Source organism: Polypterus senegalus, chromosome 6, assembly GCF_016835505.1.
Source record: "Polypterus senegalus isolate Bchr_013 chromosome 6, ASM1683550v1, whole genome shotgun sequence".
Lineage (NCBI taxonomy): Eukaryota > Metazoa > Chordata > Cladistia > Polypteriformes > Polypteridae > Polypterus > Polypterus senegalus.
In genome coordinates, this window is record NC_053159.1 from 39,726,016 (window position 1) to 39,753,844 (window position 27,829).

Genomic DNA, 27,829 nt, shown 5'->3' on the forward strand with positions numbered 1-27,829 from the left:
ATGGAGAAGAGCAAAGTTTCCAGTACCAGTCACTGGTGGGATCTCATGCTTGCTTGCCTGGTGACATCTATCCATTCCAGGATGTATGGTAGGATCTGCCCAAGAGGTTGGACTCAAACCAACTGAGGACAGCCCAAATGAGCCCAGAGTCAGAGAAGGTGGAAAAAAGGATCTGGTGGTTGACTGGGCAGAGAAGAGATCTATCAGGATGAGGGCAAATGACTTATTGGTAGCTCTAGCCAGCCATAATGAGTTGAAAATGGTCCTTCTTGAAGCCCGACTGATTAGGATTAAGCACAGTGTTCTACAGAAGAGAGGAAGAGACCCGTTTAGAATCCACATGTTCAAATATTTTTCAGATAGAAATGAAAGGCAAGAGGTTTTATCTTTGACTCTTGAAAATCATCTTGGTCAACCTGGTTTAGTTTTGATCTCAAATTTCTGACACTTGCTTTGCCTGACCATATCTCTTTTTCTTGTTATCGTCCCCAGGTATTTTTTAATGCTCACAATAATCTCCAGGCACTTCATTATTTTTGTAACATTATCTTCTTAACTGGTCGTTAGTCTCATTTATATAAATCCTTCCATTTCACAGTTGTGTCATACATGGTGACAAGCACTGCTGCGCACTAAAAAGGGTTAACGCTAACTGCTGAAGAGGGCAGAGAGATGTGATGACTTGAGGCAAGTGCAGACACCCCTGAACAACTTCTGGTTGGATGCCAGACAGGCATATAATCTTAGTTAAGATGTCAAGTAATGGCACACACACCTCTGAATGCAGCTTGTAAGCACCTCTTTGAAAATGGTGGCTTTAATGATGGAGGGCCTGCACTCATAAATACACAAAGGAAAAACAGGCAGAGATATTTTGTAGTATTTTTATCACACATGTAAGTAAGGGGCACTGCTTTAGTTAAATGTATGTTTTATTTTTGTGTGAAAGTAGGACCAAGTTCAGTAGTGCCATTTGTCTACTAACTTCAGCAACCAGAACAGTAATGGCAGGCCGGACTCGTGGTCTTTTTTCGTTAGGGTTCTAAAGGAGGCTTTAGTTATGCACCATTAATATTTACTAGGATAGATACTGGTGTTTTCGCCAACGTGTCATTTTGGTGCTTTTTAATGCTCTATAGTTTTTGTCTTTCTTTGCACTTCGGAACACTGAATTCTTCTTATTTATGCAGAATTTCATTACAAATTAATGTGGCCAACTCATATTGAACTTTATCAAAAAGTACTTGCTGTTGTTTGTGGTCTAGCAAATATACTACACTGTTATAGTTAAAAAAAAAAAAAAAACAAAGTGAGGATTGTAAAGCAAAGTGCAGAGCTTTGAGTACAGGCTTGTTTGCACAACAACACAGGTGGAAATAATTGGTGACAGCTACGTTGCAACAGCCATGTCCGCGAAAGATTTCCATGCAGAACACAAACTAAGTGAGCCATGAAATTCAACGGTTCGTTTCAGGAACATTAGGAGAAATTAAAACTGATGACAGTGGAAAAGTAAATGACAAACCTCCTGCATGCTGCACTCTTTGAACTTTGAAGAGCAGTTCACAAATTAGACATGAAGAAGGGACTATGTGTGGATTTGTTGGACTGAGTCTGCCTCGTTCCCATGTTACCTGATTTGATTTGTGCAGTGCAGCTCGCACCATTCAGGCATACAGTGAATGGCGTAACAAGTAAAAGGCTAGTGTATTTCTTAAACAGGATGTAGTACTGCAACAAAATAGTTGAGTAAGTTCTGGGGAACAGTTGTCAACCTATAGAATCTGTTTTTCTATTACAAAGTTGAAATAGTCCATAGCTTAGCCTATCAGAAACCAACCCTGAATGAAGTGCGACATTTCATTGCCGGGCTCATTGCCATGCTTGGCTATGATCAGCTCATACGGGGAGAACGTGGACTTGCCAGACTATCCAACACGTACGTGTGTCTTTGAGACGAGTAAGTGGGAGCAACAAGAGAAAGCCAAAGCACATGTACAGATTTGTTGTGTTAGAGCGACACCACTTCTCTCCTGCAAAGGTTCATTCTACACCATAGTGCATGATAAGCCACATGGCAGCTTAATGCTAGCCAATGGCTCCATAGAATGTTCCCACCTGTATTATAATATACCTGTTTAGGCTCCAAATTAATATTTTTTCAATAGCTTTTACATGTGAGTTCAGAATATTTCCCAGTAGGTACAGAGATTATCAAAGAATAAATTTTATATTTTTCAAGATATTTCCTCAAAATAAAGGTATATTATATATTAGTTTTCCACATGAAATTATGTTCTGCAGTGAAGCCATTTTGTAATAAATTAAAAAAAAATAACTAGCCTGTTCAGCACGGTGGCACAGTGGGTAACGCTGCTGCCTCGCAGTAAGGAGACATGGGTTTGCTTCCCGGGTCCTCCCTGCATGGAGGTTGCATGTTCTCTCCGTGTCTGTGTGGGTTTCCTCCGGGTAGTCCGGTTTCCTCCTACAGTCCAAAGACATGCAGGGTAGGTGCATTGGCGATCCTAAATTGTCCCTAGTGTGTGCTTGGTGTGTATGTGTGTGTGTCCTGCGGTGGGCTGGTGCCGTGCCTGGGGTTTGTTCCTGCCTTGCGCCCTGTGTTGGCTGGGATTGGCTCCAGCAGACCCCTGTGATCCCGTGTTAGGATATAGTGGGTTGGAAACTGACTGACTGACCGAACTAGCCTGTTCTTACATTTTTAAAATGGCGCTTAATAGGAACAGGTCTAAACATATATAAAATAGCTTAAAACTTGCTGAATTTCTCCATTTCGAAGCGGCAAAGGTTTCTGCATTTCTGAGATACATTTCAGACAACAAAAGTAAAGTGTAGTAAGCACCAAATGTTCTTGTGGATTCTGGGTACAGTTCTCTGGAGGCTAAGGACACATTTCTTGTTTGCTTATTTGCTTATGGCTGCCGCTGTGAGTGGAGTTTTACTTTTCCACCGTTTCGTCACTGATTACCAGAAACCTCACAGTAACTTCAGGCTGCAGATTTGACTCCTTTCGTCTCTCCAGTTCTGTTTCATAATCGATTGTACTCTGCCATGGATGGTAACAAATGATACTGTGCATAAAGGCATCCGTCACATAAAAGAGTGCTGTGTTTTCAGTTTATGCAAATGAAGGTTAAGGAAAGACGTGATTGAAGTGAACAAAATTAGAAAAGAATTAGTCCTGTTACTTTAAAATGAGTTCACAAACAAGAACATGGGGACACAAATGTCAGGGGGTTTAGGGTTAAAGGTTGCACAAATGTAAAAAGGGTTTTTCCACACAAAGAACCAGAGATAAAGATCCAGTGCCAGGATGCTCTCTGTGTGGATTTTTCTTTTTCTCCACGTGCTCCCGGAGTTTTCTTCCACATCACTAAATTTGTATTGGTTAAGTTAGTTGTTGGCACAGTTGATTGGTTCCTGCCTTGTAACCAGTGATCCAGCACACGGCAGGCTCTGTTAAGCTACGTGCGTTTCAACTCTGTGTGTAGCACAAGGTCTGTGACCGTAGTAGCATCTTAGTAGATCGGATGTGTGAAATCCCCTAGAACACCAGGCTGAGGGAAGTTCCATGTGGGACTTCTATGTTGTGTGTGAATTATGCCCCCTTAGTTTGTCACTTGAGAACCCCAGTAGGAGGTTAATGGGACTTTCTGTAAAAAAAAGACAGGTAACTCAGGGAATATTATGAGGTCGTGAACTGGAAAAGGGAACTGTTTAGGGCAGAGGTCAACCAAAGTCAGGCAAATAGAACTTTTCCCATAAACACACTTATCTGTGGTTTATTTAATAATTAGCCCTAACAGCCTGTCCTGCCGTGCTCACAAGGAATTCTGTGACATTGGGTGGGTGCAAAGTGCTTTTGGCTGTAAGTGCAAAAGAAAAGTGAGAAAATTGATAAATCGCTTGTACACTTGCTTTTTATGTATACACTTGTATGTTTAAATGCTTTTTGTATATGCACTTGCTGAGCAAATTATTAGCTATGAACATCTGTATGCCTACTTATCCATGCAGTTTATCTATTAAGCCAATCTTGTGGCAGCAGGGTAATGCATACAGTCATGCAGATACATTTTAGGTGCTTCAGGTAATATTAACGTCATACACCAGAATGAGGAAAAAAAGCCATCTCATTGATTTTGACCGTGGTGTGATTGTTGGTGCCGGAAAAGTTGGTTTGAATATTACTGTAACTGCTGATCTCCTGGGATTTTCATGCACAACTGTCTTTAGAGTTCACTCAGAATTGTGTGAAAAACCAAAAGCATCTGGTGAGCAGCAGTTCTGCAGACAGAAAAGCCTCGTTGATGAGAGACATCAGAGGAGAATGTCCAGACTGGGTCAAGCAGAGAGTATGGGTATGGTAACTCAGATAACCATTGTGTACATCTGTGGTGAGAAGAAAAGCATCTCAGAATGCATAACATGTCAAACCATGAGGTGGATGGCTCACAACAGCAGAAGACCATGTCAGGTTCCACTTCTATCGGCCAAGAACAAAAAGCTGAGGCTGCAGTGGGCACTGGCTCACCAAAACTGGACAGTTGAATACTGGACAAATGTAGCCTGGTCTGATGAATCCCAGTCTCTCCTTAGGCACACAGATGGTACAGTCAGAATGTTAGGCCAACAGCAGGAATCCATGCACCCATCCTGCCTTGTGTCAACAGTCCAGGCTGGTTTTGGCGGTGTAATGGTGTGAGGAATGTTTTCCTGGCTTAATTCAGGCCTGTTGATACCAATTAATCACCACTTGAATGTCACAGACTCTTTGAGTATTGCTGCTGAAAATATGTATTCCTTCATGGCCACGATTTTCCACCTTGTAATGGCTACTTCCAGCAGGATAATGCACTATGTCACAAAGCAAAAGTCTCAGGCAGATTTTATGAACATGACAGTAGCTCAGCTGACAAATCTTCAGGAACTCCGTGATGCCATCTTGTGAGCATGGACCAGAATCTCAAAGCAATGTTTCCAAAATCTTTAGGAATCCATGCCACGAAGAATTGGGGCTGTTTTGAGAGCAAAAGGAGGCCCTACCCTGTATTAGTATAGCGTCCGTAATAAGTTGCTTAGTGAGTGTAGACTTGTCTGCTTACGTACCACTTTATTGAATTAAGTAACATATTTAAGGAGAAAATAGTTCCTTATTCACAATATTCTGAGTCAACATTCTGCCTTCTTTGGGAATTTGTTTCCCTGACTTTTTTGTGTCAAGAACACTTACGTTAACTTTTGTTGTCCAGGTTGCACTAGACCAAGTTAGATATGTTTAGCCTGTTCGAAAAACTGTCAAAGTTAAATGCATACCAAAAGTATTGAAAGCTTGCTGAGCTGGAGATGGTGGAAATAGCACACGTGTTTTCTTGCCGAAATGCAGTATAAAAATGAATGTTGTAATTCACTTTTAACTGTACACACCTGTATCGGCCTTAAAAGCTGTATTCTATACATAGGTTGACCAAATTGGAGTTTTAGTGTATGTTTGTTATGATCCATGCGCTCCCTGAATACATTAATGCTATATGCTGATTGGGAATTTGTGAAATTAAGTTACATAGATTTAAGGATTTAGGTAGATGATGTTGTCCTGTTTGCTTCATCAGGCCTTGATCTTCAGCTCTCTCTGGATCGGTTCGCAGCTGAGTGTGAAGCGGCTGGGATGAGAATCAGCACCTCCAAATCCGAGAGCATGGCCCTCAGCCGGAAAAGGGTGGAGTGCCCTCTCAGGGTTGGGGGAGAGATCCTGCCCCAAGTGGAGGAGTTCAAGTATCTCGGGGTCTTGTTCACGAGTGAGGGAAGAATGGAGCGTGAGATCGACAGGCGGATCGGTGCGGCGTCCGCAGTGATGCGGGCTCTGCATCGGTCTGTCGTGGTGAAAAAGGAGCTGAGCCGTAAGGCAAAGCTCTCAATTTACCAGTCGATCTACGCTCCTACCCTCACCTATGGTCATGAGCTATGGGTAGTGACCGAAAGAACGAGATCGCGAATACAAGCGGCTGAAATTAGTTTCCTCCGCAGGGTGTCTGGGCTTTCCCTTAAAGATAGGGTGAGAAGCTCAGTCATCCGGGAGGGGCTCAGAGTAGAGCCGCTGCTCCTCCGCATCGAGAGGAGTCAGATGAGGTGGCTCGGGCATCTGATCAGGATGCCTCCTGGACGCCTCCCTGGTGAGGTGTTCTGGGCATGTCTAACCGGGAGGAGGCCCCGGGGAAGACCCAGGACACGCTGGAGGGACTATGTCTCCGGCTGGCCTGGGAACGCCTTGGGATTCTCCTGGAAGAGCTGGAAGAAGTGGCCGGGGAGAGGGAAGTCTGGGCCTCTCTGCTTAAGCTGCTGCCCCCGTGACCCGACCTCGGATAAGCGGAAGAGGATGGATGGATGGATGAGGTAGTAGCAGCACATTGGTCAAACATAAGTAAAACTTTCACTATACTCCATGCATATGGTAATGTTTCCCTTATTGTAAATACAATTAATAATCATTTGTATTAATGCATACCATATATAGATTGTAATAAAAAAATAAGTAACCAAAATGCCAGACCTACGCATATAAGAGGCTGCAGGAAAATAATTCTGAAACCTAGAAATCGCTAAAAAAAAGCCTCTGTAAGGTTGGATGAAGTAAAGTGAAACTGAAACATGAAGAGCGTTTAAATCACACATGAAAAGAAACTGGATATTTTACCAAGAGAATAGAGGGTATGTAAGCTAGTGTAGTAGGTTAGTATTAATTGTTTTACCTGACTGCATAAACTGAGACAATTGACTAGACTGATCATGTCATACACCATGTTCCCTTAAGGGTATCCAGTTTTATGTTACATTATTATTTATTCATGCTTTTATCTACAAGTTGAGCAACAATAGATGAAGTGACTTGCCCAGGGCGCATACTGCTATTTGAGCTCATACCCTTCGGCTTTAGTGCCCAATGTCTTGGCGGCAAAGCTGCAGTGCTCAGACCTGGGATGCTGCATTTTTCTGACAGGTATGTGGTTGAGGCGTTCATAACTATTCATCCAATTGATTTTACTAACCAGTTAACTCCAGTACAGGGGCATGAGGGGCCCTAAGGCAAGAACCAGTCAGAATGTAATTCTACCAGCCTAACCTAAAATAAAATAAGCGAAATAAAAAAATGGAAACTGCAAATTGTATAATGAGGCAGTTTTGAAAAACAATATAACCAACCACATTTTATAAAAATGCACAGTATTCAACCCCAATAGTTTGACATTTAAATGCTCTGTGTTAAAGAACTAACAATCCCCCAGTCATTGTGCTTTAACTGTTCATAACATATAGTGCTTAGGGGTAGAATTTGTTTTGGTTTTTGTTTTCTTACGGTTCTGGGAAAACGCAAGGCCCTTAAGCCACATCCTTTTGTAATTGTTATGGTCAAGTCACGTAAGAGTTTCCAGTGACATTTCGAGAAAATGGATTGTTAGCACTGCCTTCGAACCAAGAATCTGTTACAGAATATAAATGGTGACCCCTGCTGGTGTGGGCAACAGTAATGCAAACTCTATTCAGGAATTGTTAGATGAGTGAGCTGCCAGATTAGAGAAAGAAACCTGGTTTAATGACCAGCAAGAGTGACCTCAAGCAAGCCTGTCACTTAAATTTATCCCCAGACACCACCCTCCCCAGTCACAAGGGTTCCAGGGAGGTACAGTACACAGGTTACGTGATGATAAAACAAAAAACACGCACCACTTTAGAGTCCGTCTCCCTAATATATCTAATATTCTGTCCCCGTCCTACCATTCTCCTCCTCCTGTTCCTGTCTCGCCAGTAATCATGGCAGACTTCTCTACTCTTTGTCCACTTCCATGACGGGTGAGATTGTCACTACCTGGTTCACTCATGTGCATGTGTATTGAAAGTGTACTTCATTGCACACTTTATGGTGCTGCCCGATATGTTTTACACAAGCATGAATAATTTACGGTGTGAGTTATGTTGAAAACCTTGACTTCCGCCAGGGTCTCAACCAGTTGGCCGATCAACGGTTCCAGGTAATTCCCGACCCTTTAGGAAGCATGCAGCCATCTACTTATATATGTCTGCAATCCAGGAGTAGCCTCCTGTTACTCTGTCATGGCTAGGAGGCCTAATAGGTGATGTCTAATCCTCTTTTGGCCATTTTCACTTCCAGTACTCCCAAGTGGAACAAGCAATTGAATGAAGACAGCGTGCGTCCTTAATAAAGAACACCAAATACTGTACATTCAACCTCTGAAGCAAAACTGGTTACATGCCTTTAATGTATAAGGCGTGTAAAGTGGAGTTATCAGGGCTGTTGTTTGTTTTCTTCTTTGATTGACAAAGCCTCAGCAACTCTCTAGGGCTCCTTATCTTTACATTGCCAGGAGTCCCATAGACTAACGCAAGAGAACACGTCATCGCCTGGGGTTTCCCTGACTGTACACTTGGCTTTATTTCCCTTAACTGTTGGTGTGACATAGTTGAAAATAAATAAATAAAAAAATAAAAACACTCCCTAACTGGGAGCAGCTGCTATTGAGTAGGCGGCCATAGTATATGAAAGGGGCTGCTGACTGCCTTGTGACAAATAAGTGTAGTTAGAGTGAAATTATCAAGGTGGCATAACTATATTCAAAAAATATCTGAAAAACCTAGGAGAAACCTGCACATGTGGTACGGACAGTCTGGGACCATCCAAGTTATTGAAGTCTTTAGTTTAGGTCTAATAAAATTAATCATAAACAAAGAATAGAAAATGTACTGCACCATGGAGTGGCTTGGCAGTACATTGGTTAACACTGCAGCCTGACATCCTCCTGGTCTGTTGTGGAACTGACATGTTCTCCCCATGTCTTCATTATTTTTTCTATAGGTATTCTGGTTTTCTCCCACATCCTGAACATATACATGCTAGACTAACTAGTAACTTTTTGCCCTGGCATCAAGTGGCTCCCCAGGACAGATTCTTGCAATGCATTCTATTCTTTCAGAATAGGACTCAGAATTAAAATTAAAGCATTGAGAATGGATGGATGATTATATGTAGTTGTGGTGCCCTGTGCCCCCAGCAAGAACACAAGCCCTGGGCATCTTGTAGTTTGTGAACTGAGCCCCTAAGGAGTAACTGAGTGACACAGATAACGGTAATTTGTAATGAGCAAAAAGTTAAAAAGCAAACAACATGACGGTCTTTTATTGAATTAAAGGATGAGTTTAGCATTATTTTTTATAATTTCTTCACAAACTTGGTATTTTATGCATTTGTCGTGCAAAATGGTGTTCTAAGGTTAAGTGCTTTCTATAAATTTAAGAAAATATCTTGCCTACACTGGTGCTTTACACTTGCAGAACTGAGTCCATTTATAGTATTGTCTCTGGAAATTGCTTTAAATTATATTCTTGTTTGCCTTTTTATGTAGTCAAGAGTAACTCTCATATATAGTGATGCACCTAAAACTTTGACTGAAGCCAAATTTCAGAGAACACATTTTCTCCCAAATACAGTTTTTGTGCCACTGCATGAGACCTCATATAAAACACTTTTGGTTTATGCTTTTCTTATTGAAATCAATCTTTTCCAAGAGGACATATTTAAAAATTGAGTAACCCTTTAGTTTAGGCACTGCAAAAATGCATATGTTGCTCATTTAATCTACTGTATATACTGTGTGTGTGTATATATATATATATATATATATATATATATATATATATATATATATATATATATATATATATATATATATATATATATATATATATATATATATATATATATATATATATATATATATATATATATATATATATATATATATATATATATATATATATATATATATATATATATATATATATATATATATATATATATATATATATATATATATATATATATATATATATATATATATATATATATATATATATATATATATATATATATATATATATATATAAAATTTTAAATCCTAAGCCTAAAAGTGCAACGATTTTATGTCACGCTTAACTCGGGCTTACTTTAAAACCTACATATATATGTTTGATATCATTCTTTTCAGAATTTATCAAACTTTGATGTGATGTTGTTAGATTTTCAGATTCTTATTCCGTTTTTAAATTATAGACTAAAATATCAAGAAAGTCCTGGTTTTTGTCAGTTAAAGCAAATAGTTTATTTAGTCTCTTATAAATACTCATCAAGCATAATGGACCTAAGTTTAACAGGAATACTCCAATTGGTAAGAGAGTAAAGATTTTATTTTTATTTCATGATTTTTACTCCGTTAAAAAATAATTAATTTTTCTTTTACATATTTATAGAATTCCTTTATTTTTCACTCCAATAAATAATCATTTTTCTTTTGTACATTTACAAATTTTACTAATATTCTGGCTGCAACTGGGGGCCCCCCTACTATTATATAATTACCTTAACAAAACTGTTTTGAAAATGAAAATTATTCATTTTATGACGTGTATAGTAGATTTCGGAAAACATTGTGGCACGGATGCAACATTATTCATATTCATTCACATAACATCTTGCGGTTATAATCAGTGACCGCGTGTTTTTTTTTTTTCCCCCGATGTTGCTAGTCTCCATGTTGCTGTATGGTGTTGGTTCTTTTGTACACCAGGACACGCAGAGGAAAGAATAGTACAGAGAGGTCAGTTCAGCGCTATATGCAATGATCAAATTCAAATGTTAACAGTTCACACACACGCAAGGATTGTCCTTCCTACATTTATGACATGTGTACCTGTTGCAATGTGCACACTTCTCTCTGTGTCTTGGTTCCTATTACATTGAAAGGGCACTTGAAACTGACTCAGTTTACTTTCCTGGGGTAAGCGGCTGTCTTGGAACAGAAGCTTGTCGATGCTGCATCCTCCTTTTCTTTTTCCAATGCCTTTTCTAATAAAATGTGACGACAAAGTTGCTCTGCAAGGGAAGCCATGAACACTGTTCTTTTCTCAGTGGCCCCGTGCATGCCTTGCACAGTACATATGCGTTGATCGCTGCCAGGTCAAGCTTGTTATAGCACAAGCAGCAGGCCACTTGCATGAGACAAATATATGGGACATTGGGTATAAATTTATTGTACTTGTAAAAGTTAGCTTTTTTCAGTTTTATCCTGTCAATCATGATCACGCTGTACACATCCACCCAACCCCACCCCTCCTGATCTGACTCTAAGTAACAGCGCCAGCGTAAATTCACACCCGATCTGATGCTGTTCATTTTCAAATAATATTGCATTAGTGCGATGATGTTTTCTGATTGGTACTATTCAGACCATAAAATGATTTCTTCAAAGTGTCACATATATTGTCTCTTTCTTTCAGGTGTGTAATAGAAACCACAGCATATTGAGAAGTGTGCACATTGCAACAGGTACACATGTAAATATAGGAAGGACGGTCCTTGCGTGTATGTGAACTGTTAACATTTGAATTTGATGATTGCATATAGCACTGAACTGACCTCTCTGTACTATTCTTTCCTCTGCATGTCCTGGAGTACAAAAGAAACGGCACCATACAGCAACATGGGGCCTGGTAAGATCAGGGGAAAGAAAAAACACACGGTTAATTGATTACAAGCGCAAGATGTTACGTGAATGAATTTGAATAATATGAATATGCATCCATGCCACAGTGTTTTCCGAAATGTACTATACACGTCATAAAATGAATAATTCCAAATATATATACCTATGTCTGTGGTTTTTTTTTTTTGGACATCATGGACTGTAAGGTGCATACTAATTCAGCGTGAACAGGAACACTCAATAAAACTGAATAAAAAAAAAAAAAATCAACTGACAGTGAGATACGAAGAAGGCAGACTCACCTGCATTTTTGTGTCGGCTTTTCTCCCTCCAGATCAGAGAATGTCCAGTTCCATTGCCTCAAAACACCACTCACATCTACAGTTATTCCCAGTTTCAAATAAAAACTAACAGTATTAGATCCCTAGGGCGGTAGTATGTATCGCGATCGTGACTGAGAGAATAAAAGTAAAAAAAACGGTAACTTTTACAAGTGCTATAAATGTACACTGTCTGTTACAGATTCAAACCAAATGTATGTGTTTATTGTATAATATTAACAATAAGAGCAGCTCACTACTGAAAATGGCAAATATAGTAGGCAGTCGGGATCGAACCGGGGACTCTTGATTACAACTCAGCAAATCTTACCGCTATGCCACGGAAGCTATTGTATCGTCCTTGAACCTTTTGTGAAAGTGTTTATTTGATCTTTGGACTTCAGGCTTCATACATTATATAGTTTATGCCTACATTTTGTCATTTACTATTAAAATATGAAAAACATTTCTGTTTTACCAATGTGTTTACACAGATTATTGTAGAAACGGAACAAACGTGAAATGCTTGTGTTTCAAATAACTATCTATTATTTCAACTCTAAAACTCCAGCACTTCACTTCCAGATAATCAAGACATGAGCTGGGAGAACTTTGCACATTCTGCGGCGGTGGGGGGATGGAATAGCAGGCTGCTTGCTGCTTGTCTTTATCGGCACATTTATAGGACAAAAGACGCTGGCGGAGAGGTGCGAACGGATTTAAGGTGGGCTGGATCTGCGAGTTTTTTCGTAGGCTCTGGTAATTCTAGTGTTAATGCTTCCCCAAACACAATTTTGTCCCTTTCACAGTGGTCTGTCTGTGAATGTATCAGGATGTCAGTATGTGCCCACAATAACACTCATGAATTCCTCAGTCTCAATTAAACTGTTAGTTATTTTATATAGCATTAAATGTTAAAATAGCCGCCTGTCGTGCTGTTTAAGTTGTGTGTGCAGATGAACGCATTTGCAAATTTGTCACATTTCTCTTAACATGATCTGCATCATGGCTTAACCAAAATTCACGCTCCTTTTCATAGATACGTGTCTTCTTGTATTTAAAGGTAGCAAGGTTGTGTTTTTTCCTCTCTGTGTGTGCCCTTTCTCTGCTTGTCTTCATTGAAGAGCATTGTATATAAGACTAGTTTGAAGTGAACTGAATACCTTGGTCTGAATTAGGAGCAGGATGGCTAAGTGAGGTAGTAGGGCCTCATGGTAACCTTGACTGCGCTGTTATCCCTGTGGTTTCATCTTCAAAGTTTTCTCAGTTAAGTCACCTTGCCTCTAGACATGACAGTGTCGTCAAGGCATGAAGTAAATGTAGAGGAAGAAAAGAAATCCTTCCTGAGATGCAATAGGACTTGATTGGAACGTTGGGATTACAAAACTGACTTCTCAGCCAGGAGAGCTCCTTTATTACAGTGGTAGACTTTGAGTCCTGCTGAGCCGTCTTGGCGAGGATGAGCAGCTAAGAGGGGGCATCACCTTTTGCAAATTCCTGAGCAGATGGTCTTTGCCACCAGTGTTGTGCCACTTTGAAGTTTTAAATACACCAGCATCGTGTCCTCTGACCAACATCTTATTTTATCTTATCCAGTAAGCTGATAAAAATGTGTGGTGTTCACAAGACCTAGAGGATGCTGCCATACATGATGGGTCTTGTTCTAGCTAAGGAGAAGCAGTGGCTACATGATAAAATCTGTGGGCAAAAACATTGTGCAAGAACAGCAAAAGAAATCCTTGAGGATATCACATTTTTTAAAAGTGGCTACAGTGTTCCAGATAATCCTTAAATTGGTGTTTAATGCTTGTTATTCATAATGGGTAGTTTTTAGGTCTGTCTTGTTTGCTGACTCTGCTTGCTCTCTTTTTTTTTTTAAATTCTAGAGGTAAATTTGCTGTGGTGAAGAGATGTATAGAGAAGTCGACAGGAAAAGATTACGCTGCCAAGTTCCTGAAGAAGCGGCGGAGAGGCCGTGACTGCAGAGCAGAGATCATCCATGAAGTGGCGATACTTGAAATGGCACGGTGGAACACTCGAATCATCAGTCTGCATGAAGTGTACGAAACAGACCACGAAATCATCCTGGTTTTAGAATAGTAAGTTTTGAAAGTTATAATCCTTTATATTAAAAACATTTTTATTTTTTCAGACATCAAAGTGATGCTATAAGCTAGCAGATCAAGCCAAGGCTGATGTAGTGAAGGAAATATAATTGAGTTTCTTGGGGATGCCTGCAAAATAATCTTTGTAGCCTTGCAGGCTATTTAATAGGCGACTTCCTGACTGGCAAAGTCTGCTTAAGCTTCCTTTAGCGGTCACTGTGTCCATTGCCTCTTGTTGTTTAGTAATGGTGTTCGCTTATAGTAGGGTGGAGGAGGCCACTCACTGGCTAATCACGTGACTGATAAAACCTTTAAAATGTACAAGGGCAGGGCTGAAAATATGACTTCATGGAACTTGTTTGCCATGCTATTATCAGAGCAATTGTTTATTTAAATACACATTCTGGCCACAGGACAAAGGATACTGATGCCTTTGGGAATGATTTTTAACCTTGACTCCCTCCCTCATCTGAAAAAGATCACAAATACAATAATAGCAGGCACATATAACAGATAAGACTTTTTTTATATTATCTTTTTGCATGGGAAATTAGTGAAAATAGCATCATCCTGCAGAAAGGAGTATATCTGCCTTACTTCATCCCATCCTCTCTGTCGGAAATGCAACTCAAAGGACTTTGAGGCCTGCAAGGTTTTCTTAAGTAAGATGTTTACACCCAATAGCTTATTTCTGACATGTTATCATTCTTCTGTTCATTTTCTGACCTGTTTAATCCAATATGGGTCTGTGGAGTGTGGGAGACCATCCTTGCAGCCCTGGGAACCTTAGGTAGAAAGCTTGACCACCATAGGAGAGACACACACACCACAATACACACTCAAACCAAGCCGATTTATAGTCTCCAGACCCACCCAGTTTGTTTAGTTTCATCTGGTATGTACCAGCTGTGGATTAAACCCCCTGAAATTCTAGGGGACCAACTGAAATGAATATTTCTAACAAGGTCATACATATGGTAAAGGTCTGGTGGTCTAGTCTGTAGGTGACAAAGCAAAGCTTTGTTTGTGCTGAAACATTGGTTCAGATCTAAATATAATGCAACATACTCTCACTCTGTCATTGAACAAAAAACTGTTTCAAGTTTAGCTAAAAAGCTGAAATTTGACAGAATGGTACATCTAGGACAGTAGGTATCCAATCACGAAAGGACATGTTGATACAGTTAGGTCCATAAATATTTGGACAGAGACAAAGTTTTTCTAATTTTGGTTCTGTACATTACCACAATGAATTTTAAATGAAACAACTCAGATGCAGTTGAATTGCAGACTTTCAGCTTTAATTCAGTGGGTTGAACAAAAGATTGCATAAAATGTGAGGCAACTAAAGCATTTTCTTAACACACTCCCTTCATTTCAGGGGCTCAAAAGTAATTGGACAAATTAAATAACTGGAAATAAAATGTTCATTTCTAATACTTGGTTGAAAACCTTTTGCTGGCAATGATAGCCTGAAGTCTTGAACTCATGGACATCACCAGATTCTGGGTTTCCTCCTTTTTAATGCTATGCCAGGCCTTTACTGCAGCGGCTTTCAGTTGCTGTTTGTTTGTGGGCCTTTCTGTCCGAAGTTTAGTCTTCAATACGTGAAATGCATGCTCAATTGGGTTAAGATCAGGTGACTGACTTGGCCATTCAAGAATTTTCCACTTCTTTGCTTTAATAAACTCCTGGGTTGCTTTGGCTGTATGTTTTGGGTCATTGTCCATCTGTATCATGAAACGCCACCCAATCAATTTGACTGCATTTAGCTGGATTTGAGCAGACAGTATGTCTCTGAACACCTCAGAATTGATTCGGCTGCTTCTGTCCTGTGCCACATCATCAATAAACACTAGTGTCCCAGTGCCACTGGCAGCCATGCACACCCAAGCCATCACACTGCCTCCACCGTGTTTTACAGATGATGTGGTATGCTTTGGATAATGAGCTGTTCCACGCCTTCTCCATACTTTTTCTTGCCATCATTCTGGTAGAGGTTGATCTTGGTTTCATCTGTCCAAAGAATGTTTTTCCAGAACTGTGCTGGCTTTTTTAGATGTTCTTTAGCAAAGTCCAATCTAGCCTTTCTATTCTTGAGGCTTATGAGTGGCTTGCACCGTGCAGTCTTCTCTTTATGGTAGACTTGGATATCGATACGCCGGCCCCCTGGAGAGTGTTGTTCACTTGGTTGGCTGTTGTGAAGGGGTTTCTCTTCACCATGGAAATGATTCTGTGATCATCCACCACTGTTGTCTTCCGTGGACGTCCAGGTCTTTTTGCTGAGTTCACCAGTGCTTGCTTTCTTTCTCAGGATGTACCAAACTGTAGATTTTGCCACTCGTAATATTGTAGCAATTTCTCAGATGGGTTTTTTCTGTTTTTCGCAGTTTAAGGATGGCTTCTTTCACCTGCATGGAGAGTTCCTTTGACTGCATGTTGTCTGTTCACAGCAAAATCTTCCACATGCAAGCACCACACCTCAAATCAACTCCAGGCCTTTTATCTGCTTAATTGATATGACATAATGAGGGACTTGCCCACACCTGCCCATGAAATAGCCTTTGAGTCATTTGTCCAATTACTTTTGAGCCCCTGAAATGAAAGCATTGTGTTAAAATAATGCTTTAGTTGCCTCACATTTTTATGCAATCTTTTTGTTCAACCCACTGAATTAAAGCTGAAAGTCTGCACTTCAACTGCATCGGAGTTGTTTCATTTAAAGTTCATTGTGGTAATGTACAGAACCAAAATTAGAAAAAAGTTGTCTCTGTCCAAATATTTATGGACCTAACTGTATATCCGTATAAAAAAAAAAACCCACAATAAAAAGCTAAACATTCCAAAATCTCAAAAATGCCATGACAGCTTTGAAATTTGGTGATGTTGTAGAAAAAAAAAAAGTCAAAATGTGTTTGTTTTTATTTGTTGATATTTGTCATTAATAATGCTCTAGCAACTGGGACATTCTAATTGACCGTGTTCCTCACCCGTTTCGCCACAATGCTGATAGTGATCTCACAGAGAAAACGCCCATGCCAGTTTATGCAAAGTGAAATGAGCAAAGCTCGGTGAAGCTCAAAGAAGACATGTTTAGGAAGTGTATGCCAGGTGTGGTGGCTGTGAGCGTTGTCATTTTCATGCAAATGATCCAGTATGATACATTTTTAATACAGTATACAGTATTTTACTGACACTTTTTTACCTTATCAACAACCTGCCAAAGTAGGGACTGTAATTCCCATCAGCCGGTGTATTACTCCAAGCAATTTCATCAGCACTCACAAAATTTAAATAAGACCATCGATAAGAGTTGCATGTCATCAAAAGTAGTAACTGCTGTGCTTTTTTTTTCTTCCTCAGTAACTTTGGAATAACAATTTCATTGTCTTGCAGGACTGCAAGTTTACTTTAGAGCAGTGTTTCTCAACATGTATGGCCTTGGGACCAAGTTTTATCTTTTCAAGTTCCTTGATGAGCCACAGACAGCATTTTAAGAGGGGGAATTTCCTCCTTCATGAGTTGAGCACAAGTGGAGGAGCAGGGGAAGGGGGTTCCCTGAAGTGAAACGAGCACAGTTAGAAACAGGGTACAAAATTGCTTTGTTGTCAACCGCTTTGGCAGACTGGTGGTGTGTCACATGTGACAATAACTCCGAGAGAAACTGATTACACTACTTTTTTATCAGTGCGTAGCCTTGTGTTTTTGATAATGGCAGCGATGTTGTCTATCTACATATCGTCTTTAAGTTTGCAATACCAATCAACGATCAGCATATAAACAAGCATGAAAAGACTAAATAGAACTAAAGCTCCATTCTTTCTACAGCTAATGGAGATGCTGCTTTTCAGAATGTAATAAGAAAACAGGACAGCACTTTTGATTGAGTAAAATTAATTAGTAACTTTTGTTTTCTTCATTTTATTTATTGAAACCCACTGTATACTGAGGCAGCACTAATTTTTCAGCTAGATGCTAATGGAGAGTTGAGATTTATATCAGTTTTTAACTTTGAATAAATCAATTTTAAATCACCTTTGTTACATTACTGAATGTCACTTGAATACAAAGTTCTGCTGCAGTCTCTTTTGCACCAACAACACCAAGGACTATATGTAGCAGGTTCAGCTGTAAGTGGCGCAAGTGAACTAATAATATTAATCCCTAGTAAAAAAAAAAAAAATTACAAATATTGAATACAAAAAAGTGCTTAGTTACATAGTACATAGGCCCATTGACTTGGCTTCTACTGGGAACTTTTCTGGGTACCACAGCTAATAAAATATGACGGATACATTCAGTCTACAAAAAAAAAAAAAAAAGAAAGTCAGAATTTTCCTAGATTTACTATAGGGAGAGCAGGATACACCCATATAAAATTAATATTAATTGAGTGAATTACTTTATTTTCTTTTTGTTTTTTGGGCTGCACACTGCATGTGCTGGAGAATTCTTACTAATGCTTTTGCTTGGTAAATGCAAGTAACAACAAAAAAAACTGTACAAACTCATACTACATACAGTAAATACAACCTAAGCGACTTCTAATGCAACTGTATGTAAAATATTAGACATTGGGTAGTTTTTTGGGATTGTCGAGCATGTTGTAGCCAGGTAGGTTTAAGGAGCAGAGTCCACACTTATATGCGACAATTGAAGGTTTAGGTTTTAAAGAGCCAGTCATTTTATCAGCTAGTTGCACATACCTGTATATAGGAGAAACTTCAAATCAATTGTTGGGCTGGGAATTGGTTACAAAAAGAATTAATTATTCACGTAAAAGTATGTAGTTTATCACATTTAATCGCATTTGACATTAAAATGTAATTATAAAATGAATTCATAATTCATGAAGTAAATACACACTGAACCACAAATTTAATGTAGAATTAAGGAATTAAAAATAATGAATGGCATAGTTTCAACTTAAAGAATGATCTTAAACTTGAACTTTTAACAAAATACTACATGAGAAAATACAAGCTGAATTTTAATGCCTTCCTAAAAGGTAAGTTGAAAAAGAAAACAAGGCCAGTGTTTTAATTCCCAAAGTTACATAGCATATGAACCACAGACGTGTCAAAATAAAAGTTAAACGATAAAAATGGCTGATGACATTGAATACACTGCTGAAGACTGATTTAATTGAAAGAATATGCTTCTCTTAAATGGACATACATTAAAACGTGTTAAAACTCTGCAAATATTGTTTATCGCCATCAACAACTTGATAGTTGTACACTACATAATTGTTATTCAACTGGTACGCCGTGGTAGTGCCCCTGGGTCCTGACCTAAGAGAGACACGCTCAGGTGGTCGAGGCCTGTCTGAGGAGAAGCAGCTCTGTGATCACCTTAACTTTTGTCACACTTAGACTCGTCTAACCCCTCTATACTGTCCCAACGCTTCAGTGTTACGGCCCAGAAGCATGCTGCTGTTTCACTCTCACCCTGTGCTGTTTGTTCACACCGCGCTGCTCCTTCTCATCTGCACCCGAGCCACAACCACCCTGTGTGACTCCTGCACTCCATCACCAACGCCGAGCAAAAGCACTTATGTTCCATCACCTTCCACACTCAAACCCGTCTCTCGTGCTCCTTCCACTCTTTTTCTTGGGCCTTCCTCCTCTGGCTCAGATGTTTCATTTGTATAATGCACTGCTGTCCAGCCACATGGCCCTCTACATCCCCAACCTGATCATTACCGTATTATTGTTGCATAATGTAAAAAGAAATACATGAAAATGCCAGCCTGACCAAAGCACTGCCTGAGGCATTTGCCCCATTTGTTGGTCCCTGATGCGACAGTATGTTTTTAATGTGTTAAACAGGCCACATTCATTGCAAAACAATGACATGCTAACTTTCCCAGGCCTAATCATTTGTAAAGTAACAGGCAAGGTGGTATAGCAGACTGCATCTCTAGAAGGAGCAATGGAGACGGGCAAAAATGTGATTCAGGAAAACAATGTCAGCTCTCCGGAGTCGCTGAGGTCTACCATCCATCCTCCTCCCTAGAGTAGTAGGCAACAGTAGCATAATGGTAATAATAATTCATTATTATCAAAGCACTTTACATACACCAAGGAGAACCACTTCAACCGCCACCATTGTGTAGTACCTTCCCTGATGATGTGACAGCAGCCATTATTGCACCAGTACACTCACCACACATTAGCTATTAGGTGGTAAAGTGGTGATGATGGGGCCGTGGGCAATGTAGCCAGGACATCGGGTGCACCTTATTCTTTTCAAAAGATGCCCACTACAGAGAGTCATGTCCTTAGTTATATGTCTCATCCAAAGGACAGAAGCATATTTATAGCAGTGTCCCCATCACTGTACTGGAGTATTGGGATCAACATTCAGACCACAGGGTAAACGCACCCCACTGGCTCCACGAACACCTCTTTCAACAGCAACCCTAGCTTTTTCTAGATGGTTTCTCATCCAAGTACTGGCCGGGCCCGAACATGCTTAGCCATAAGTGGATAGCTATAGCTTGTGCGGCACCCAGCCACACTTTTAAGAATTTACAGTGAATCTCATGCTGTGTCAATGCTAAGCAGCAAACCTTGGAAATCTAAAGAAGGTGGCGTTCTTCATCAGCGTTAATGGTGATGTCTCTTTGAGCCTGACCCTAACTGTCTACAATGAATCCTGAACTTGATGTTGATGGCCAGGCTGAACAAAGATGCATGTTTGTAAAGCTCCCCCTTTGGGAGATCTCTGCTCCTTTTACGTATCCAACCCCAGGCTTGTAGAGGTGATGGTATCCCTTTATGAGAGTTTTGAGAATATTGTGGATTTTTTTTATGCTTTAAAATATCAAGTCTTGTGATTAAAATGTTTTATGCTTTTTTTATTTGACTGAAGTTAAAGTTGAACCTATATCTGTACTATCAAAAATGTGTTTGTTATATTACAATTAATAGGGAAAACCCTTGACTCAATTCACCCCACTTAAGTCTTTATTTTTTAATTTGGGAAATGTTTTAATACAACTCAGTAAGATGTAATGCTCAGTTGTGGTACACCACATAAACATCGGTACATTACCTAAATTTAGCTGTGAGTGACCCCTTCAGAGATGAGCCCTTATACTTTTAATAGGGCTGTTAAATATAATTGACATTATAATGTTATATAGCTAAAATTTTGTGAGTAAATATAAGTGTGCATTTAAAATTCTTGATGCTCTAAAATTAATGTTGCAATGAAAACTACATCTATTACATCTATTATTAATCTATTATGTATTTTCATAATAGATTATTAAAGTTTCATTATCAAGAAAAATATGTTGAACATTATTTAATTCTCAAACACTGCTAAATGTTTCACATTAATTAATCACTGAGGGCAAAACATCACTTGATGCTATATATCCCAATACTTTTTTTTATTTTTTTATTGTATACATATTAGCATTCATTTGTTCAGCTCACCCAGCTTTACTGTAACTCATTGGGCTGTCAGGATAGAAACAAAGTGTCCACAGCAGCTTGTGCATCCTGCAACCAGATATGATATGCAATTTCCATGGAGGTTTCTCACTTCTCTTCTTTCTGTTTTAGTCTGTGCAAAATGGAGATTCTAAATTCTGTAGAAATATTCGTTCAGGTGTTGCTGTTGGCTGCAATTTGGAATGACAGTTTTAGTCTATTGTATGCTGAAGTATTTGCAAATTATGTGTTTCATATTAAACTCTTCCTTCACTATTAAATTTTGAAGATTAAAATGAATCCAGAGCACTGGGTACGCTGTACACTGCTAACATTTGTCGTACACTATCTGTTAGAATGCAAAAGCCAATACATTTTGTTATGTGGTACCAATGAAGTGCATTATCTTTAGGAATACTAAAATCAAAGAAATCTGGTAAACGTTCATTATACAGAATAAAGAACGTGTACTGTACATTTTTACACACAGTTTGGGTTTTTAATGTCGGATTTCCGCAGCTGAAAATTGGCAGATTTTTTTTTCCCAGAGTTTTTGTTTTTTGCATATTGTGATTAATTAGAAGGTCACGTGGACCGCACTGTCATCTGACCAGTGTACTAGTATGACAGTAACAAAGATTTTTCTTTTGTCGGCTTATTTCTTTTTTTAGTAATATTGTTCTAAAGTGCCATTTGAAGAGGATGCTAATACATAGATTTCTGTTTCGACTCCATGTGTAATTTGAGAAAGAACAGAAAGGGTTCCTTTGGCAAGAGTTCCTGACATTCTTTTCTGCTGAGGTATATCACTTTGTTTTTCAGACCTACTGAGAAAATTTTGTTTATTACTTTATAAAAATATAAAAATAACAAAAGTACATATCAAATAACTAAAAGTAATTAAGTATAACTTTGCATTCTGCAGTATGCACAATGCCAGTGATAGACAACCATGTGTGAAGATTGCACAGTGACTGCCACGGCACTGTAGCAAACAGGCATTTTATGCCAAGTTTGATATAAAGGAGCTTTATTCTTGGAGGATTTGTCAGTTGAGCAATTACTGTACAGGTACTAAAACTATAAAAAAAACACTTAAGCAGCTCCTGGGTGCATAATTGTCTGAGAGCTGGGGTCCAGTTAAGAACAAATGGGAATCATTTTCTTTTACAAAAACTAAACTGGTGAACAACATGCCACCCTGTGCATCACCTGCTTATTAGTATGCATGTAAGCAGGAAAAGCAGCATCGGTCAAATAATGGAAGCAATTATTAAGGAAAAAATCAAGCAGTAAATGCGAATAACTGTTGACATAGCAAAAAGGTCAACATGGACTCAGATGAGGAAAGTTGTGTTTTATTAATTTGCTGGGATTCTGTGAGGAAGCAACAAAAGCATATGATAAGTGAGGTAAATAAGATGTTATTTTTTTTTAGATTTTCAGAAGACTTTTGATAAGGTTTCAAATGAAACAATAGTGATCAAAATAAAGGAAGTTGGAATTTTGGGCACAGTGAGTATATAAGTAAAAAAATTGGCTGAAACACAGGAAGCAAAGTTTATGGTGATGGGAACTTTTTTCAGAATTAGGCAATCTTCAAAGTGATGAACCTCAGGAATCAGTTTTGCTCTCTATATTAAAACAAAAACATAGAAGCATAAAGGAAAGTCCCGAGGAGAGCAGCTAAACAGATCCCAGGATTAGAAGTTATGAGCAATGAGGAGATATTGGGAGAAGTTTAACCTTTTCTGACATTTACTTACTTATGAATGGAATATAGAACAGTGGATCCAGGTGCTACTTAAAACTTGCTTCTTCAACAAGAACACAGCATCACAGTTGAAAAACCGATAAGGGCAGATTTCACACAAATGCTCAAAAGTGTTTCTTCACGCAAAGATCTCTGGACCCAACAAATAAATGGCCAACTATTTTGGTGGAAGGTAGGACATTAGGGACCTTTGCAACTCTAATTGATACTATTTTGAAGAATCTAGCTAAATTGAATGGAAGCACTTGTCACGCTGAATGGCCTGTTCTAGTGACAATTGTTCAGGTGTTCTATTTGCTCTGCATGTGGAATTCATGACACTGCTAGATGGTGAACACAAACAAGCAGGACTGACCTTTGGCCTTTTTTTTCTATGTCTGAAACTCTGTGCAGTGTTTGGGCATGCTGTCCCATTGCATTCTTACTCCTCACAAACTATGCCATAGATGGAATGTGATGGATGATGTTAGACCCTGCTCTCTTCTTGCTACCACTCATCTGTTTGTCCATGAGTGTCTAGTAGCAGGCAAGGTAGAGATGAGTTGGAAAGTGGTAAAGCTGGCATTGTTTATTTTAAAGGGCTCAGTGCTTTAATGGTGGGCATGTAATTTTGAACCACACGAAACTCTCCAGTTTTTGCAGTTCTCATACGTTTATTTAATCTTTCTGAAATACTGCGGCAGTCTACAGCCCTTGTGACCATTTATTATTTTTAGAAAGTTAGATTTTTGTTCAAGAATTTTGTGATCATTAGAAGGAAATGCAGAACTTATAATTAGTAAAGAAAAAGTGACATTGTGTAGTTCTGTAAAGTAAATGGCAATATAGCACACCTGTACATTAGTGTTGCACCTTCTTTTTTAATATCACTAAATAATCAATTCAGCCCTTTTAAAAATGACATCCGTCTAGTATGTAGTCTGTCCAGTAGCAATAATGTGTGGGGCGATACTACAGATTCACTATCTCACCATTTAATTTCCAAATTTGAAGAATGAACCAAGGAACTGCAAACACCACTGCTGACGATGCCTTCTCCACAAAGGATTAATGGCATCATGACTTCATTGAACACACCTCTGCTCCAGCTGGATTTCCTTTCTGCTTTGGCAGTAATTACAGCTCAAACGCACAGAAATGAAAGGGAATGATTTCTGTGAGTTGTTGTGCATGTCCACACATTCTAAGGTTATGAGGCAAAAAAAAAGACTACTGTGGAGCTTTTGCATGCTATATTTAAAAAGATGGCTGTCCAGATGAAAGGTCACAACCACACAAGCAGATTGTATTATCACCAAAAATACAAAACAGCATGACTTGATAGACGGGCAAAGTGGAGAGAATAAAACCTCTTCAAAATAAATACATAGAAGAACCTGGAATAAGATAGTGAACAATTTGGATAGTTACAAGTTTTCTAAAAGTTCATTTCAGTGGAAATGGGACCCAGACCAAACTTTTATTTGTGTGTCTTGTGAAGTGTTTTAGTGCAAATGTGTTTTTGGTATTTAAAACGTCTGAATCTGCAAAAGTGACAATGTAGTGTGCTTTTATTTATGTAAAATGTATGTAGGTTCTTGTTGCTTTATAGGAAAATCCAACATCCATTTGTGAAATGATGTGTAAGGCTGGTTGAAAAGTTGTGAATTACAATGTCGGTTGATTATATTTGTGTAAAGAATCAGTAGAATCCATCTATTTATCCATTTTCTAAAGCTTCTTTTTCCATTATGGTGCTCTATCGAGCCAGAGTTTATCCCCACATCACTCAGCCTCAAACCTGTTGGGTGATGAGTCCTGCATTTGGCACGGTCTGTCCCTGACTTGCTCACTTACACAGGGCCAGTGTGATGTTACCCATGTGGGCACAGGAAGAACATACCACCTCCACATAGAAAACACCTTAGCTGGTGAGTAAATAGTGGGCATGTGAGCCATGCAATATTCTACACAACTTTGGAGAAACTTTCTGTAGCTGGTAAGTGAATAATTGCCAAGTGTCCCTTTGCATTAGAATCCCTAATCTTTTATAACATTGTGCCACTGAGCAATAGACCATATATATTTTACTTGTACAAAGACATGTTCCTCCATGTGAAGTATGTAAAGCATGTTCAGATTGAATATTTAGTCATTACTCTCGTGGGACATTTAGTATTTTTATCTCAAAATGATATTCAATAAAATAACTGTTAAATTAATAAACTACTATTCTTAGAATTTCTGTCACTAGTGAAGTCATCATTATTACGTGATCAGAGCCATTTTTGTCCATATACAGAGCCTGCCTTTAAAGCCATTACTCATCTTTGCCTCACCTCCCTTGGTTGAAGATTTTAATGCGTGAGAGCTCTAGAGTTTTTTTTAGCAGAGTTCATCCCCATTTGTGCAGCTTACTGTATCTCTAAACAGCGGCGTCACGCCTCTCATGGCTTGTTGCTGTTAGTTTTGCAGAGATTACCTCATGATTACTTCACCCCTTGCTCAAACACTTTATGGTTTATAAGAATTATGTGACACTTTACTGCATAGGTGTTTTATGGCATGCCTAGGCTAGTCATGTACTTTGCAGTTAGTGTTTAGTGTCAAAATGGAAAATTATATATATAGTAGGATTTTTGATTGATTAGTAATTAATCCAATAATTCGGCAAGGCACCTGCTTTATTTACAATATCTTTCTCTGTTGTAGTAGACAGGTCTCAAGCCTTTAGGCTAATGTCAAGGTAATTGATGCATACTCGTGTGTGTGTGTGTGTGTGTGTGTGTGTGCGCGTGTATGTGTGTATATATATATGGATGACGTCTTATGTTGCTTGGAGTTGCTGCTCCAGGTTTAAATGGAAGATTCTTCGTGTGTTGGAGTGCACATTGCTGCATGATACATGTCAGTGCTGTGCTGCTGCTTCCTCGGCTTGCCTTCTGCTGTCTTTTGCCACTTCATAAGGAAAAAATTACTCATTCTGGCTCAAGAGTTTAGATACTGAAGTTCCCTTCTTGAAGTCAATCCTTCTCAGCCTTGTCAGACTATTGGCCTTGGCTTGACAGACTGCGTCTCAGCTTCAGGTTCACAAAGGGAATTTGTCAGCTTCAGCTTCCCAAGCAAGAGCTCATAGCTTTTAGGTTCAGAGATCAGGATTCAGATGTTTTCAGTCATTTTATAGAGTACCTACTTCCCTGAAGAGAATCCTCAGGGAGTTTAGTGAGTGTTCAGCAAATATCCCAGAGGGAGAGAGCTTCTTCAGGATGGTGCAGAGAGATTTAAACAAATGTTGAACCTTCAGCTGGTTGGGTTAAAGTCACTTTGAGTTACAGAACCAGTGTCTTTTAATAGGTGGATTATTCTGTCATCCATTAATTATAGGTCTTTGTCCTTGCTTAATTCCATTTCATACTTTCTGGTTCAAGATGTCTACAGAGGGGCCTCATGAGAGATGTCAGTGCAACTCCTGATTTACACCTTTCTTACCAGATGAAGTCCAGGCAGATCCTGGTAAAAGCTGCAGTTCAGTCACTTAGTTTGGAATGCAAGTGGGGATTTTCACATGGCTGGATGCCTGCATCCCTGTTTTATATCTGCTTTCATAACAGACCAGGAGTGCTACTAAAGCCTAGCAGAATGGGCAGTGCCCACTTTGTCCTACAGTATACATGGTGGACCAAAAGTAGGTATATAGCATTTATTCATACTTACCCTATTGACTTCTTTTTTTGAGGGTGTAGTAAAGGAGAAGGTTTTTGAGAGGAATCCTCCCATAGTGGATAAATTGTCATGTAAGAATTTCTGAACATTATTGCTAACCGGAATGTGTGTGTTACTGTGTCTCACAATGTCTGGGACAGGTTCCAGGAATGTTGCAACTTTGATGGAGGACATTTTGTACACCTAAGAAACTAAACATGACTCAGACAGTATTGTTTACCTACTCAATGCCTGTAAAATAAAAAAAAATTAATAAGTGTTGTATACCTACTTTTGGCCCACCCTGTATATTGAAATTACAAAGTTGGCAAAGAAGTCACTAATTCAATTATTGGCTCAAGAGTGAAATGATCCTGCTTACTCAAGGACAGTCAGGCCCGGTTCTGCCAGTCGTGTAAAGTCGTGTAAAGGGTACATGCACAAACATGCCAAACATAGCAAAAACAAAAAGCATAAACAAAAATAACATAAAGCAGGCTCGGTGCGGGGCTCGTCTTTTCCCATTGAATGTCGGTAACTTGCTTCAAAGAAAAACGGGCAGGTCACAATACGTGAATTGTGCGCAGCACATCAATCAAAAGTTTTTGTAGCGTTAATCGGAATTTTACTGATGAATTCATTAAAGTTGTCGCTGATTTGTTAAATGCGTAAGTCAATTTTTCTTCTACCTACGAAGAAATGTTTTTTACATTTTTTGACATTAAGGCAATTGCGAAAATTTTAAATTTTAAATACACTGGTTTAGAAAACGAGTGAAGGTATTATAGGGTGAGTGGGCGGCTGAAATTAAATGGCATGATGGCGGCTTTGCCTCTAGAATCGGGCCTGAGGACAGTTACTGGAAATTAAAGGAAAGTGCATTTAAGAGAGAAACTGGGAAGAGCAAGGGATTTCTTCATTTCTAATCCTGAAA

At 39.0% G+C, this 27,829-nt stretch overlaps 1 protein-coding gene across 1 annotated transcript in view; it reads left to right on the forward strand.

The window, feature by feature from the left end:
* stk17b (serine/threonine kinase 17b (apoptosis-inducing)) overlaps positions 1-27,829 on the forward strand; it is a 113,504-nt gene that overhangs the window by 25,230 nt on the left and 60,445 nt on the right. The window contains exon 2 of the mRNA XM_039755893.1: positions 13,777-13,989. Within this exon, the coding sequence (XP_039611827.1) occupies positions 13,777-13,989 (213 nt within the window). The remainder of the gene's footprint in view (positions 1-13,776; positions 13,990-27,829) is intronic.